Genomic DNA, 15,404 nt, shown 5'->3' with positions numbered 1-15,404 from the left:
TATTTGGACTTTATGTTTTTGACCAACACAGTGAAGAGATTAGAAGATGAAGAATCACTTTTTACTGCTGCAGGCTTTTAAAGTATGTCTTTTTCCAGCTTTGCACGTTTTCTTTAACATTTAGTTCAAGACAAAGCTTCTCTGAACTTCGGTTTTGTACTTTTGCCACATCTCTCTCTGGATCTCTGCAGCTCCTGCTTTCCTCGTGGTGGTTTAGGCCATGTTTTGGTAGATTTGAAGTTGTGCCATACTCTATTTACAGATTATGAACTGAACTGATCTCTGTGGGAAGTTTACAGCTTGGGATGTTGTTTTATAACTTTACAGCTTCCCACTTCTCCACAGCTTTATTCCTGCAGTGTTCCTCGGTTTAATCCCTTTGGTTAGGTGGCTTCTCAAGGCAATTGGTTCCATCAGATCATCTGGGTTTAAATGCAGATTTGTATTTTAAATACATTTTAAAACATGCATCCATCCAGTTTATGCGTATGCATCGCTTCCAGTTGGTCTACTGCATAAAAAGCCCAGTACAATACGTTACCATTTCTGGTTGTAATATAACAAAATGTCTAAAAAGTTTAATAAGTTTCAATACTTTTGCAAGCCACTGTATTTAAGCATCAGTTAAGCACAGAGGATTTTATTAGTCGGGCATAAAACACTCATTAGTTTTCATTGAAGTGATTCAATGAAATCCCTTAACTTCTAAGAGGTTTGCTGCTTTTTCCGGGTAAGACGTTTTGTTTCCGTTTACTTTCATGTTCACAATAAATAAAATGCAACTTTTTTTAACGGTGTGTTCAGTGCTGCCAGAAATCCCAAGACATGAACGTTAAACCTGCATGTTTCCTGCAGGGGTGTTGATAATTTTTAGATCTTATATTGGTGAAGTTAGAAGAAACAAGAAGAATAGAAAAATATATAATTATAAAATTAGGCATATAATTACAGGAATTACCCCCATAGACAAAAAAAAAATGGTTGATTCTTCGTTAATAAATCAACTTAAGAGCAAAACTCTCAGGTTTGTACCCTGGTCAAAGCTGAAAATATTACATTTTTGGTTATTATAGGGCAGAAAAGTCATTGATAATGTCACTTATTTTCCATACATACGTATTTGATCTGGTTTTTATAACAAATCATAAAGGTATACTGTATAATTACAGAGTTTTCTTGTTGTTGCCAGTTTCATTACCAGCCTCGTCTGGTTACACGTTGGTCAGCTCTGAGTGAGAGCAGAAACACTCACAACATGTTGATCTAGTCTCTCCATGGCAGACTAAATGCTCCTTCAGCTATGTGTGCCTCCAAATACCAAGTGGTCACTATAGATCCACATTATTACCACTGTTAATTATCATCAGATCATCCTAAACATGCTGTAAGGACACGGTTCTGATATTTTATGGGGGTTCTGTTTGGTGTTTACTATCAGTCAGAGTCGTACCTGTTGCAGAATGTCTGAACTACTTGAGTTTGTAAAAGAAGAGATTAGAGCTGAGAACTTGTGAATTTAGTTATTTGCCTGTTTTTCATGTGAAATGTGTTAAAATAGCAAATCAGAGTCAACATCCAAATGTTGTAACCAGTCCTTCTGAGCTGCTGGTTTTCTACCTCCTTGAGATGTCTTCCTGGTTGAACACACTTGATTTAAATGAATGGGTCATGCTTTTATTTTGAAGGGTTTGATGACAGACTAAGGAAATACTGAACTGTCATCAGGTTGGAGCAGGAACCCATTTACAAAATGGAGCCCTTTTGCTAATTTAGTTCTAGTAAAAGCATAATTTGAACCAAATAATAATTTCCAACATGTAGTCACTATTACTGATTAAATTAACACTATTTGTAACGTTATCTTTAAGAAACGCTGAGCTACTAGCGTTTGCAACCTCACACATGATAAAAAGTGTCTGAGTTTTTAGTTAGCAGTTGTCTGACGTCTGAAATCTTCAGACAGCTCTCTGCTCACGATAAAATACTGATTGCTGATCCACAGAACCCTACCTTAGAACTGCGTCAGCAGCGGATAACAAACCTCCAAAAAGTAATTAATCTAAAAGTAGTTCATCTAAAATATCTGGACACCTTTTCTTGCTGGGATTTCTGTTCTTACACTGACATCTCAAAGTATTCCTCATAACATGAGAATTTTTACAGATTTTTTAAATTATTTTTGTAAAATCTCTCAAAAATGCATCAAACATGTCATTCTTGCATCGCTTATTACTTGAAAATCACCCATTTACTTTATATTCAAACACTTTTTTTTCTGTTTTTACTTTTAGTACATCATTTATTTTATGTATTTCAGCACCGTTGCCTAAGCTGCTGCCACATTACCGATTTATTCAGCGTTGCATTGACTTTACTTATTTAGCCCTCCTGGACTACCTCTGAAGAGAACCAAGCCTGGGCCATTTTTTAGGGATATATGGAGATATATGGAGACTTTGGGCCTTTTACGGCCCGAAGTCTCCATCAGACCTGCAGGCAGAGTGGATCATAAAATCTTGAAATAACTTTTGAATAGTACTGCAGTAGTCCACACACACACATCTCATCTCACTATATTGATGTGACCAGAAGTGAATGAGAGTCAGCCTGAAAGGCGCCTCTTAATTTAACTCCAGCTAAGTCAGTGTGTTATTTTACACGAGCTGTGTTTGGATATTTACTCTTTCTGTAAGGGGACAATGTCGTTTTGTGATCTTACTGCTAGTGATATAGTTACATACAGTACTTGATCTAGTTTCAACTATTGAAAAGTTGAACTGTAACTTGAGAAATCATCTTTAATGCCTTACCTTTAACACAATGTAATAGTTATGTTATTGATATGTCCTCATCCACTTCTTTAATACAACTCACAGACCTGTGATATATATTTTGTTATGATTCTTTACGTTGTGATTTGTGTTACCTTGCTTCTATATCGCTTATCAATAAAAATATCACACTCTTCATTTGTTGCCATGGATTTGTGCTGTCTTATTTTTTCTCCTCTGGATTTTTATTTTTAATGTGTACAGATGGAAATGATATTAATCCACAGTCTGTAAAGAAGACAAATAGGGAGGAAAACAGATTGAGGAGGGCGACACATCCAGCATACGAGGCGTAAGACCACAAAATCACTAGAACAGATTCACAATTTCCTCGTATGAAACAGAAACATAGATGCAAGAAACTGACGAGCTATTAAATATTTTAACAATGACGGAGCATAGTTTAAAAAAAACAAGGGTGCCACACTTAATTTGTGCCCCAGTGAATAATAATAATAATAATAGTGCAAGATCATTACTGACCCTTTGCATTGTTCTCAGAGTTTTTTCTTTGATACAACCACTTGACACGTTGTGAAGACAATATTTATCAGACCTCCAGCTTAAGTCCAGCTTCCCTTTGTTTTCCCCTCGTTAGTGACAGTCTGTGTCTGGGTATGTGGTCTGCAGCTCTCCTGCAGGCTGGGGCTGACCAGGCAGGGCAGAGGGGCCATTAAGCATTGAGGGCTTTGGCAACATCTGTGAAGACCAGACGACTGGGTCGCTGCGTCGTCCCCTGGGAGGTTGTGAGAGTCTGCAGAGGAGAAAGCAGAGGAAGTTTATAACGAGTCCACTGTAACTGCTGCTGTTTTGTCTAGAAATGGTGTCGATGCGGACAAAAGTGTAGGTTTTTATTTACACTGTAAAACATTTGAGACGCATTTAGTTGTGTCTACTGTCTGCTACTCTTTAAGCCAAATAAATTTAGTGAGTTTTAGATTTTAATCTGAATGTGAGTTTGTGAAAGATAAACTTACAGCAGTAAGTTGTGTTAACTTCTTATTTATTTTGTCAAACCTCCAAAAGTTGAATAAACTAGAGTTTTTAGGTTAGCACTTAAAAAACTGAAGAAAAAGACAGGAGTGGGAACTATTTCCCAGACTGCTTAGCGGCGTGTTTTTGTATCTTGAGAGAGAAGTGCGTTACATCAATCTGACTATTTGTTATTAATGCAAATGTTAATTTTAAAGCTTGAGGATAATGTCCTGTTTTAAACAATTCATTTTCATGTTTAATAAAATTCATTATCAGATCAGAAATTTTGTTCATGCAATTTGAAACTAGAATTTAAATTATTCTAAAGTGAAATAAGTATTTATTTTAACTTGATACTGTGAATGAAAATAACAGAGAAATGTGACTCTTTCATTAGGAGAAAGCAGGTTTTTTTCTTGCATATTATGAAATAATTATTTGGTTTAAATTGCAGCATTAAGTTAAAACTCACAATTCAAGATTAAAGAACTTAAAAACAATGTTTACGCAACTCGTCTCTTTGTTAAATCAACTTCATGAACTTTAATTTCTGAGTTAAAACCAAAACAATTTTCTTGTTGACTTAAATTACATTTTCAAGTTAAACCACCTCCAAACGTTTTACAGTGTAACAATTATATGTAGAGAAAAGACTTTTTACATGTTAAATAGTAATTAAAGCTCCTGCTCTAATCCTAACATTCAGATTTTGATCAGTTGTACAATTAACACCAGATGCCACAAACATAAATGTAGGTAAATTTATTGTTATCCCTGATAAAGACGAGTAAAACTCCCCCCCAAAAATTAACCAACTTTTGTTACAGCAACAAAATCTTAATTTGAAAAGCTTGGAAAATACAACCTTGACTTTAATGTACATTTATTTACTTATCACTTTGGTAAATCAAATACTAATTCACATTAAGGCACATATTTACCAGGGGTACAAATAAATTTCTCCAGTAGTAATTAAACAGATGAATGAATTGAGGGCAGCTGAAAACCTCTGTAAGCAATGCTTAAATAACTTTTAAAATCAGATACTAATTTTTTCATGTGTCCAACTAATAAAAATATGTAGATTTTTTTGTCTAAAATATAAACTTACACCGGGTGATTTTACTTGTACTGCATGGTGTATGTTAGTTTTCTTGTTAGTCCCACATTTTGCATCACAAGGCTCCATTTTAAAGGTCTTTGCTCAGTTTTGTGTGGCCTTCAGTAGCTACATCTTCTACGAATTCATGGATGAAGGATAAATAATGAAAGTCAGTGATAGATTATAAGGGTGCAGGTTCACAGAAAGAGACTTTAAGCAAAACCGTTTATTTTATGTCAATTTTCTTTAGATTAGATTTTTAAAAATGTTTCAAACGTTTTGCCTTCTTGCCGTTACTATGGATACTGAAACAGGGACAGCATGAGGGAAGAACAGTGAGGTTAGAAAAAGGGGTTCAAAGGTCATACGGGTGATACTTTACCATGTTTGCCCTTTTGTCAAAACTTTAAACAGAAATAAAAAAAAGGAAAAAATTAACACAAAGACAGAATAAATCATAATAACCTCATACTAACCAAATGAAAGTTTTATACACAAGTACACATTAACAACTAAAAAAGAAAACTTTTGACCAAAAGATCACGAGGTTTAGTTATAATTATATGTAGCTTAGATTAGAAATGTGCTGATGTTTTCTCGGCGCCGTCCGGCCTACCTTGGCGTTTGGACCTGCGAGGCTGCCGTCCCGTCCGTGATCCAGTAGTTCCTGTTCCAGCAGGTCGTCCTGTTCTTCAGCCGGGTCAAAGTTGTACATGGGCATGAGCTGATGTCTCAGCTTCTCTAACCTGAAACACAGACAGAGTCTGGTTCTGCTGGAGGTTTCTTCCTGTGAGAAATGAGTTGTTCCTCCCCACTGTCACCTCGTGTTTCCTACAGGACGGCGAACGCATCCAAAAGGACGTTTGATAAATAGTTCTTGTTTTACAAACTGCTCTTGTTCTGGTTGGCGTTGGAAATTGTTTTAGCTGGACCGAGTTGGAGTATTGATGAATAGATGTGAACCTGATAGCATTTTTCATATTGCAATGGGAAAAAATTAGGTGACCCTCTTTGTGTTCTTTCTAAAGGAATATTCACATCGACATCTTTTAAATTTGGCTATGAAAAAGAAAAGGATTTAATTATAGGAAAACATTATAGAAATTAAGCTTGTTTTGCTCAGTTAAAAAATATTTGGTTTACGCTAAAACTCCTCTGTTCTGGTGTCAAAATAATTCAATTTTAGGCTTAGATGTGCAAAGAACATCCTGATCCTTGTCTATATTCTCTCTGACAAACTTCTCTCTGGCCTTCATGCCTTTCTTAGAAAGCAGAAGTTTCCTCCTTTCTGGAAAAGTCAACTTTTTTTGTCTCTTTCTTTCATATATAACAGAATGGCTGTTTTTTTAAATCTTTTTCAGACTCAAAAGTTGCAAGTCTTTCTTCTGAAGGCCTCAGGCTTTCTTTGGATCTCACTATGGTGTTCTGTCTTTCTTCAACAGTCAGCAGCGCATCAAATTAAATGTTTTAGCAGGGTGAACCTCCCTCAAAATGCCTCATAATGATGCTCTCATCATTATTATACATGTCTGGTCAATCAGCCACTTTTCTTAGAGGTTGCATAAAGATGATGCAAATTGCTAAGCTGATTTGCATGCAAATCCCCACACACACACATTTGTCCATCTTAAGTTACATCTTTAGATGCAAATTATGCAACAAACTAAAAAAATAAAATTCCTCTAGCCTCTTGTAGAGATAATTCAGCAAAATGTAAAGACTTACCGCTTCCGTTTCCGAATGTACAGCATCTGTATTAAAAAGACATTAAAATATCTATTAACTAGATCATCAAAAGGAGTTAAGAGCAACGTAGGAGAATCTTGAATCAGTTCCTTACTATTGCCACCGCTAAGCCAATGAGGGTGATGATGCCGAAGGGCACCAGCAGCATTCCAACACTGGAGCCCTCAATCACCACGTCTGCAGCCGCGGTGGCGTTGAAGCTGCTCTCGTTTGTTGTTGCTGCTGTCGTTGTTAGGGTAACAGTCATAAATGTTCTTGAGGTGATGTTTTCTCTGGGTCCGAGGCTCGTTGAGAGCAACGGGTCCGTGGCGGTTGTTGCAGTTGTCGAGAGAAAACTTGACGCTGTCTTGGCAGTGTTCACGGCCATGGTCGGGTGTAGGCTTCTCAAGCAAATTTTCTCAAACTTTTTCCCTTTATTTTGGTGTGGATGTTGACGTGTTGCTTAGTTTCTAACGTGCCTCATGGTCAATACAGCCATCCTGCCGTCGGTTTATTGTCTGCTGAGGCATTGATGGTTCTTCCTCCATATGAGCTGCAAAAGGAGACACAAGTAAAAGATGCCTTACATCTGTCTGTTGATGATATGCTTAAATCATTTTTTTTAGAAATCTAGATTTTTATTTAGCTCCTGGCTGTTAGTACCAGCAAGGTTGTGGCGGGAGTTTCTGTTTTTTTACTTCTTCTTTTTTTGTGGTAGGATGTGGGTAACAAACGTACAGGAGGAATCTGGTGTACATACTTCATAAAGTCAGAGGAATACTAACCACTCTAACTGTAACGTTCACCTCTAGGAAATGTGCTGGCAGCACTTTCAGACATCAAACTCAACTTACACCCACACACACACGCACACACACACAGTGGCTCCATAAATATCCACTGCATGGCTTGAGCCCATGTTCCTCCCACCTACTTGTGTACTACACGCTTCCCATGAGAGCGAATAGCACTTTTCCCCCAAGATTTACACATATGAAGAGGTTCCTTTTTTAAAAGAGCATGCTTTTTATAGTGACAGGAAGGCACAGACATATGATCCATTCCTCCCTCCTCATCCTGTCTGCTTTTGCTCTTAATGAGGAACATGTGCAACTGAAGCCAACCAATGAAAAACAAAGGCTGGTTTTAGTCGGCTGCTGTAGTTCAGTCTGCGTTGCCCTGCTCTGCACAAAAACAAACGCTCGCAGCTCTTTGCATGGGATCATGTCATGCTCCTCTTGATGTTATTTTTAGTTAAGATGTGCTGCATCTCGGCTGCTAATCCTGCCAACATGAGCAGGTCTTACCCTCAGATTAGATATGCATACGTACCTCAACATACAACATGCATGTTAAGAGGTGAGCAGCAGCAGGACTGGGGCTACCTAACAGAAGGAAACATTCATAGGAAGAGGTAACATTTGCTCCAGTGTCTGTGCCGCCTCCTCCTTCTCTTCTCCTTTCCCCTTCAGCAATGCAGGTACTGCACAGGCTGTTTACACTGACACAACAGCCATTTGCTCTAAGGATGAACTCCACAAATCAAAAGTAACCCTATCCTGGCTGCCACCCCCCAAGAGATTCCACCCTTCCAGTTCTTCGAGTTGCTTCCTTGGATTCACTGCCGCTGTCTTGCCCTTTTTCTTGTATTTCACACAACAGAGGCTGCTCTTGGGATGCTGCAAACAGAAGATCAGTGCTGCGAGCTCCCTCCCCCTTCACCCCGCAATTGGTCCGATGGTTTCAAGATGGTGAATGTGGTTGGCTGCGTCTGCTGCCCGTTTGGCTTTACAGGGATGAGAATGGGATTTAATGGCTGTGACCACCAGATGCTGTCAGAGCCATGTGAATGACTGCATCCGGGTGGTAGGTCTGAGGAAGTTAACCCTGTGATGGCTAACCCTCAATCCAGTGACTTTACTCACACAAGCAGGAGATACAATACTATTCAGGTTTTCTTTCTTTTCTTTTTTTTTTTAATAGTCATAACTTTTTTTTCAAAGTCATTTCTAGGCCAAATAGTGTGCTTAGCAACAACAAAAGGAGAGTGTCAACAAAATCAAGTTTTCAGATTACGTGTAATTTGGCAGAAATCACAAACACAAATATGTAAAGTGAAGCAAAAAGTAGATACCAAAAAATGTTTTAATATTTTTTTTTTTTTATTTTCTTGTTTCTGAATTATAAAATTTATACGTGAAGTTTGTAAATCTTTTTTTTTTTGCGACTGACAACAAAAACATAGTTGGGGAAAAAGGTTTTTTGTGTACGCTCATCTCTATGTCAAAAAATTGTGCTATAGACCATATAAACTTTAATCTAACAGTTAGCTTAGGATGTTTAATAAAAGCTATTTTTTTATTATATGGACCCTGTGTAGAAAGTTAAAGTCCTTTTAGCCAAGAAAAGCATGCAGAAAATTTAACATTAGCTACAGCTCAGATTAAAAGCAAAGCAATTGTTTTTATGTCTAAACATAAAAATGTATTTCATTATAAATATGAATGTAGATGTATGAGATCCATTTCTAAAATAAGGGATCTTTCCTAGTTTGGTTTGTGTTCATTAAATATTATAAAATACTTTCAATTAAATTAGAACACTAATTAGTAGCATTCAGTAGAAAGATTTTTTTTTTATTTTGTGGTTTAAAGGAGAAGAAATTTAAATGTAAGATTATTTTGTTTTCAAAATTAAAATGATTAAATGAGAAATGGAAAAGCTGGATCTTTTTATGTTATTACCCTATTACCATGTGATAATCACTTCCCATTGTACATTATTATTATGATCCACAAACCGATTTTCTTTCTTTTTTTTTTTTTTTTGCTGGGAATTTTATTTGAAGTATAAAATAAAATACACAAAAATCAAACAAATACACTTTTTACTCCTCCAATGTTGATCACAAAAGTCCAAAGACTGCATTACAGTTAAATATGCTGTTTTTAAAAACAAAAATTAAAATCTGTTGTTTTTCATGAGTGGTTTCTGATGAGGAAGATCCAATTGCCAAAACATGCTTGGAATTTATTCCAAATAAAAATATATCTGATATATCCTTAGTTCTGACACAAACCCAGAGAGTTAAATGATCTCAGACCTGAAATTTGATTAAAAAAAACCACTGAAAATTTATGTTTTTATCAGTGTTTTAAATTTAACTTTGAAGAGCACAGAAGAAAAAGAAGATAATAAAACACTCTTAGGAACCTTGAGTTGTAGTTCGTTGGTTAGTTAGTATACAGTAAATCCTAGTTGGGATTAAATGTCATTTCACAGTTGTCCAAAATGGGCAGCAGTACAGCAAATGTTACAATTAAACTACTTGTGCACACAAAAAAAATTATTTCAACTCTTATGAAAATCAGTCAGGAAAGGATCTGCAGACATACTGTTCATGCCATTTACGATGCTGAGGTGTTATTTAAAAAGGTCAAAAAGGCCCTATGTCAATTTTCAGATCATTCTGCACCAATTTATTGAAAGCAAAATGTTTAAAATTCTTGAAAAACATTTTAAAAATTATTCAGGATCATTTAATTGAAAAACTTTCTTTGTATTTTAGAAATGCAGAGCTATAGCATATTAAGGGTTTCTGATTACTCTGTATGATGATGAATCTAGTGAGATTTACACCAAACATATAGAAGTGTAATGTCTCCCCGTTTGTGTTGTGGGGGTTCAGCAAAACTGGAACAAATTTAGGGGGTGCATTGTTTACACAACATTAAAATATATTTAGGAATCCATGTAATTTTCTGTTGGTAATGCCAGCAACATGCAGAGAACTGAAAATGGCTGAGAATCATGGGCCGCGCTGCATAGCATGAAGAATACACTGCTGTACAATGCATAGGTTATGGCCATGCATCACAGGTTCACAGTAGGACGTCCCACAATCGTTGCCAGTAAAAGGAGTTCATTGTTGCGTTCATATGGCACAGTTAAACCGCTATAGATGTAAAAGAAACATATATAAAAGAGATCCAGGACAACTGACGGCTTCTGTGGGCCAGAACGCTTTTAGCATGAACCGAGGTGAAATGAAGCGTCCTGTGGTGTGACAAATTAGATTTTAAATTTCTGCTGGATATGAAGGGCAAAGCACCCTGAGAGCAGAAGAAGCATGAGATCATCTGGTTTATGATCTGCACAGGGTAGAAGCAGCTAGAGTCTCTGATGTGAATGGATTAATGAAATAATAATAATAAAAAACCCTGCAGATCTGCTTCATGTATGCTAACCTGTATTGATGTTTTCAATTTTAAAACTCGGTGGTTCTGTAGTGAAGGTGGCTTGCCTGCGTTTTGTTCTATGTAGAAGAATTAGCAATCAAAATTAGGCAGCGCAGTGGTCATGCCTTATCCTCCCAGCATGAAGTTCGAACCATAGCTGAACCTTTAACCAATAATGCCTGAAGGACTCTCAGAATGGATTTATAATTTTCTCACAGTGCCTGCATTGGTGTTCACAACTCTTGAACTTTCTCATGTTTTGTCATATCTGATTCACACTTAAATTATTATTATTATTATTATTATTATTATTATTATTATTATTATTATTATTATTATTATTATTATTATTATTATTATTATTATTATTATTATTATTATTATTTATTTATTTATTTATTTACCTTAATAGAACAACACAAGGTTATGCATAATTTTGTGTGTGGAAGCAGAGAGATGTTTTTTTTTTGGTACAAATGGTAAAAGTGTGGTCTCCATATTTATTATTGCATGTCTCCTGCATCTTTGTGCATCGAGGTTGAATTTCTCCACAGTCTTCCCAGTAAAATAGATCAAGCTCAGTCAGATTTGATAGATAATATTAATAAAAATACATTTGTGAAGTCATGCCACAATCAATTTTATTTAGGTTAATCTGTAATTTAATCTGGTCATGATTTGAATAACACCATTCCTCTGTGCTTCAGGCTCATGGTTCGGCTGGAAGGTAGATTTTTGCCCCTTGTGGATTTTTTTACAGAACGGACTTTTATTTTGCTCCTTTAACATTCCCATAAACTCTACGGTCTTTCCTCTTCCTGCTGAAGTAAAGACTCCCCACAGCTTGCTTCCACTAACACCATGTTTCACAGTGCAGGCAATAGTTTGAGAGTTAAATGCAGTTTTTATTTTCTGCCATATGTGGAATTTTTCTGCAGGTGAACAAGATTAATTTTGATATCATCCGATCGCGGCACTCTCCGCTAGATGGCTGCAGAACAAGCTGCAAGTCTTATGATTTCATTTCAGCAATTCCTTTTACTTCTTGCTACTCTTTCATAAAGTCTAGATTTATAACTTATAGTTGACCAGCTGACATGTTACCTGAGCTGTGGATCTCTGCAGCTCCTCCAGAGAAATATTCAGCCTGTGTTTTTTAAACAACCGGTCACACGCTGGTTGTTCAAAGGTCATGAATGCTTTTGCCTGACACCGAACCAAGCCTTCCTTTCACCATTTAAATCAATGCATGTTTGGTTAAATCAATCAATTAAGTTTATTTGTTTTGCACATTTCAGCAACAAAGCAATTCAAAGTGCTTTATATCGTAAAAACTGCATTTCTAAATAGATACAAAACTGAGCAGACATAGTTTGTTTTGTTTTGTTTTTCTGTGAATGCAGCATGCTGCAGCCCGTCAGTATGAACGGGATTAGGTGAGGTTAGTATTTAGTCAGATTTTTAAGGATGACTCACAAGAATATAAGAAAGTACTTTACAAAACTTTCCTTTTCTTCCTATAGCTGCAGTCTTTCTAAAAGTAAAGGGGATGATACATGTTCCCCTTCTTTAAAAAAAAACACGTCCATTCATTCAATTAACCCTGCATATTTTTCAGGTTACGCCATGCTGCTTGTATGTACGTTCTTGCACAGCATCACAAGGTTTGTGAAACTGTGAACTGCAGCTCGCTCAATAAAAGGGACGCGCTTTTCAAATATTTACAGAGCGTCTCAGACACAATCTCAAATTGCAGTATCTCACGTTACACCAGTTCTTTCTTCTTCTGTGCTCACAGAGAAAAAGGAGGCACAAGACGAGCAGGAAAGCAAAAGGGGAAATAGGAAACAGGAAAGGAAATGGTATTGATATCCTCCAGCACTACAGATGAAATAACAAAAATACAGCTTAATTGTGCACATTTCTGAAAGGGAATGTCCATAAAAACTTTCAGCAGCCTGCTGAACTAAAAGTTTATATCACAGGCTGAAAGAAATGAGCATTTTACTGCTGTGATTCAAAATGAGATAATGTTCCTGTGTACAAAACTTTATTGAATTGTTTATTATCACAGAAATGAAACAAAAAATACTGAAGTAGTAATTGCTTTAATCTGATTTCAGAATGTAGCAATGAGCCAGGAAATTTTAAAACAAAATCAATCTGGAATATTACATAAATATTTTATTTTATTGTTCTTAATTTAAAACATTTTAACAAAGACTTTTACATTGTGCTGAACTCCAGAACGTGTTTGTCTTCAGTACATGAATATACTCTTCTAATACTCTTGGATTGATTTCTTCATGTGATCGGAACTTTTTTTTCTTTTATTCAGCCTAATGGTTTGACTGTTACGAACCACTGCCACCTAGTGATTATGTGGCGTCACTGCAGCGGTACTGCAGTATTAGATAACATATTGTGTTTGTAAAATACAAAGCTTTTCTCTCACATACGCGACTTATATCTTTGATTTAGAAAACAGAAAAAATGATTATAGAAAAACTCTTAATTATTTTAGTTTCATGGGGTTATATGAATAATATGCAATATTATTAACATTTGTCTCAAATTGTTCAGAGCAACAAATACATTTTATTGCAGCATTTTAATTATTGATTTATAAAGACAATAAAATATACACCTGTAGATGCAGTTCACATTGTAAACAAAGTTAACTCCCAATTTAACATAGACTTACAGCATCATAACATGGTGTTAGAATAGTTTCTAGAAACTGAAACTATCTGAAACTATCTGAAACTAGAAACTATCAATCTAAAAAACAAAAATTTTCAGAGACTTAATTTATTAAGGAAATGGACTGGAGTGATTTTCTAAGCAAACTGACCACTAAAAGCACTGAATGAGTGAATGAGCTACATTCACTCATTTACACACCAACATGCAACTTGGGTGTAAGTGCGTCACCCATGGACACATCAACATGTGATATAAAAAAGGTCCTCTGCCCACTGAGTCTAATCTAAACAAATGCAAGTTTAGTTTAAATCCAGACTTTGACCAGGCCACTCTAATATCTTGTTTTTTTTAGCTAGCCAGGCATTACTTAGCTAGTTTGTTTTATATTGTGGTCTTGAAATTAAGATCATAGGTTCGGCTGGATCTGAGAAACTGGTGTGACAAATGAGGGACAGGAAACCAATAACATGAAACCTGCATTTATTTTACCAACAAAATGTTGTGTACTTTTGTGTCTCTGATCCATTTTTACCTCCTTATCCCTTTCAAACGCTGTTTTGATTTTTTGCATATGACAGAATTTGACATTTACGTATGTCTTTAAATTAGCTCATTTAAATGTTGTAATGCAATTTTACATCAACATTATTGGATGCCTTCATGACAAAGATAATCCTAATCATTTGTGGGAGATGTAATTCTAAGACGTAACAGAGTTTTATGTTTTCATTGGTTGTTTATGCTGATTTTGAACCATGTAAGGTTTTTGGGCTTGAGCCTCCTTTTTAGGTAAAACTTTGTTTTAAACTACTGAGGACAAACATTGATGGACCGCGCTGTAGCCATTAATTCGAGGATGTGGGTTAGCAGTGCATGTTAGTTGAGCCATTGTGGTGGAAATTAATGTGCAATTAGCGGGACTATCTCAGGCATTATGCCATCTGAACCCACTTTGAGCCCTCGATATCTGCAGGACAGAGAGAAGGGAGAGGTTTTAATGAAAGAGGATGAGTGAAAAAGATGCATGGGATAAAATGTTGAATGAGTGAGGTGAAGGGTGGGAAAGTGAGACTGAGAGAAACAAAAGAATAATGATCAGCTAAATATATGTTGAACTGGATACACTCAGCAGAGGTCTCTGATTATCATCCTCTCATATATTTCGTTCTGCTGAATACCTTTCCTGCACCCTAACACAAGTTTCGTATTAAATTCATTCTAATCAGTATAAAGTGCCTTTGTGTTTTTCTGAGTTATTTTTATTGCATGTAAGCTGACTGCATTGTTTGAAAAGAAAAATGGCTGTTAAGTCAGAAAATTTCTGCATAATCACATTTTTTTTTTTTTTTTTTTTGCTTACTTCACAGACCAGCACTAATTAACTTTGTCAGGTAGGAGGCATTTCTCTAATGGTTGAAAATGAAAGCTGATGTAATGATGTAGTCATAAAAAAATTGGACTTTAACTGAAGACACAGAAAAATATTAGCAGAAATGTATTTTACAGCTTGTGTGAAATCAAACTAATTTTAGTTCAATGTTGAAATTCCTCAGTAACGCTACATGAAGCAGACGGATGGTGATTTTCCGTCACCATCTGGAAAATCACCATCCGGATGATGGTTTGTGTTTCACCTTCAAACACAGAGTTGAAGGTGAAAGAAGTTATATTAACAGTTTCCCTGTTGAAGACCAAAACAGCAAAAATGAGAATAAAAGACAGATCAAGCTGAGCAGTTTAGAAACAAATGTAAGAGGCGAGGCTGAGATAGCAGAGGGATGGCAGATATATAGGAAAATCCTGTTAGATGTCGAGATGGAGGAGAGG

General features: G+C 36.1%; 1 protein-coding gene across 2 annotated transcripts; it reads right to left on the bottom strand.

Annotated features, from left to right (window-relative positions):
- Window positions 1–2,969: 2,969 nt before the first annotated feature.
- cunh3orf18 (chromosome unknown C3orf18 homolog) lies at window positions 2,970–8,392 on the bottom strand. Of its 2 annotated transcripts, XM_014999182.2 has the most exons (5): window positions 7,966–8,392; window positions 6,749–7,186; window positions 6,634–6,659; window positions 5,525–5,654; window positions 2,970–3,585 (listed from the first exon to the last, which is right to left on the bottom strand). In XM_014999182.2, exons 2-5 carry the CDS (start codon window positions 7,019–7,021, stop codon window positions 3,505–3,507), a joined length of 510 nt encoding a protein of 169 aa, XP_014854668.1. In that variant the 5' UTR covers window positions 7,022–7,186; window positions 7,966–8,392; the 3' UTR covers window positions 2,970–3,504. The 2 variants fall into 2 exon arrangements, with proteins under 2 accessions (XP_014854668.1, XP_087861811.1); XM_088005685.1 differs by lacking the exon at window positions 7,966–8,392 and having other exon boundaries at window positions 6,749–7,696.
- Window positions 8,393–15,404: the final 7,012 nt, after the last annotated feature.

The sequence above is a fragment of the Poecilia mexicana genome, unplaced genomic scaffold (genome assembly GCF_051168715.1).
Source record: "Poecilia mexicana isolate PSO_F unplaced genomic scaffold, ASM5116871v1 scaffold_5, whole genome shotgun sequence".
In the NCBI taxonomy this organism is placed as follows: Eukaryota; Metazoa; Chordata; class Actinopteri; order Cyprinodontiformes; family Poeciliidae; genus Poecilia; species Poecilia mexicana.
This window is presented reverse-complemented; position numbering and strand designations above follow the sequence as displayed.

Coding starts and splice junctions, on each gene's coding strand:
- cunh3orf18 (XM_014999182.2), bottom strand. CDS start 7,021: ATGGCCGTGAACACTGCCAAGACAGCGTCAAGTTTTCTCTCGACAACT. Junction 5,655..6,633: donor TACATTCGGAAACGGAAGCG/GTAAGTCTTTAC, acceptor TCTGTGTTTCAG/GTTAGAGAAGCTGAGACATC. Junction 3,586..5,524: donor TCGCAGGTCCAAACGCCAAG/GTAGGCCGGACG, acceptor TCTCCTCTGCAG/ACTCTCACAACCTCCCAGGG.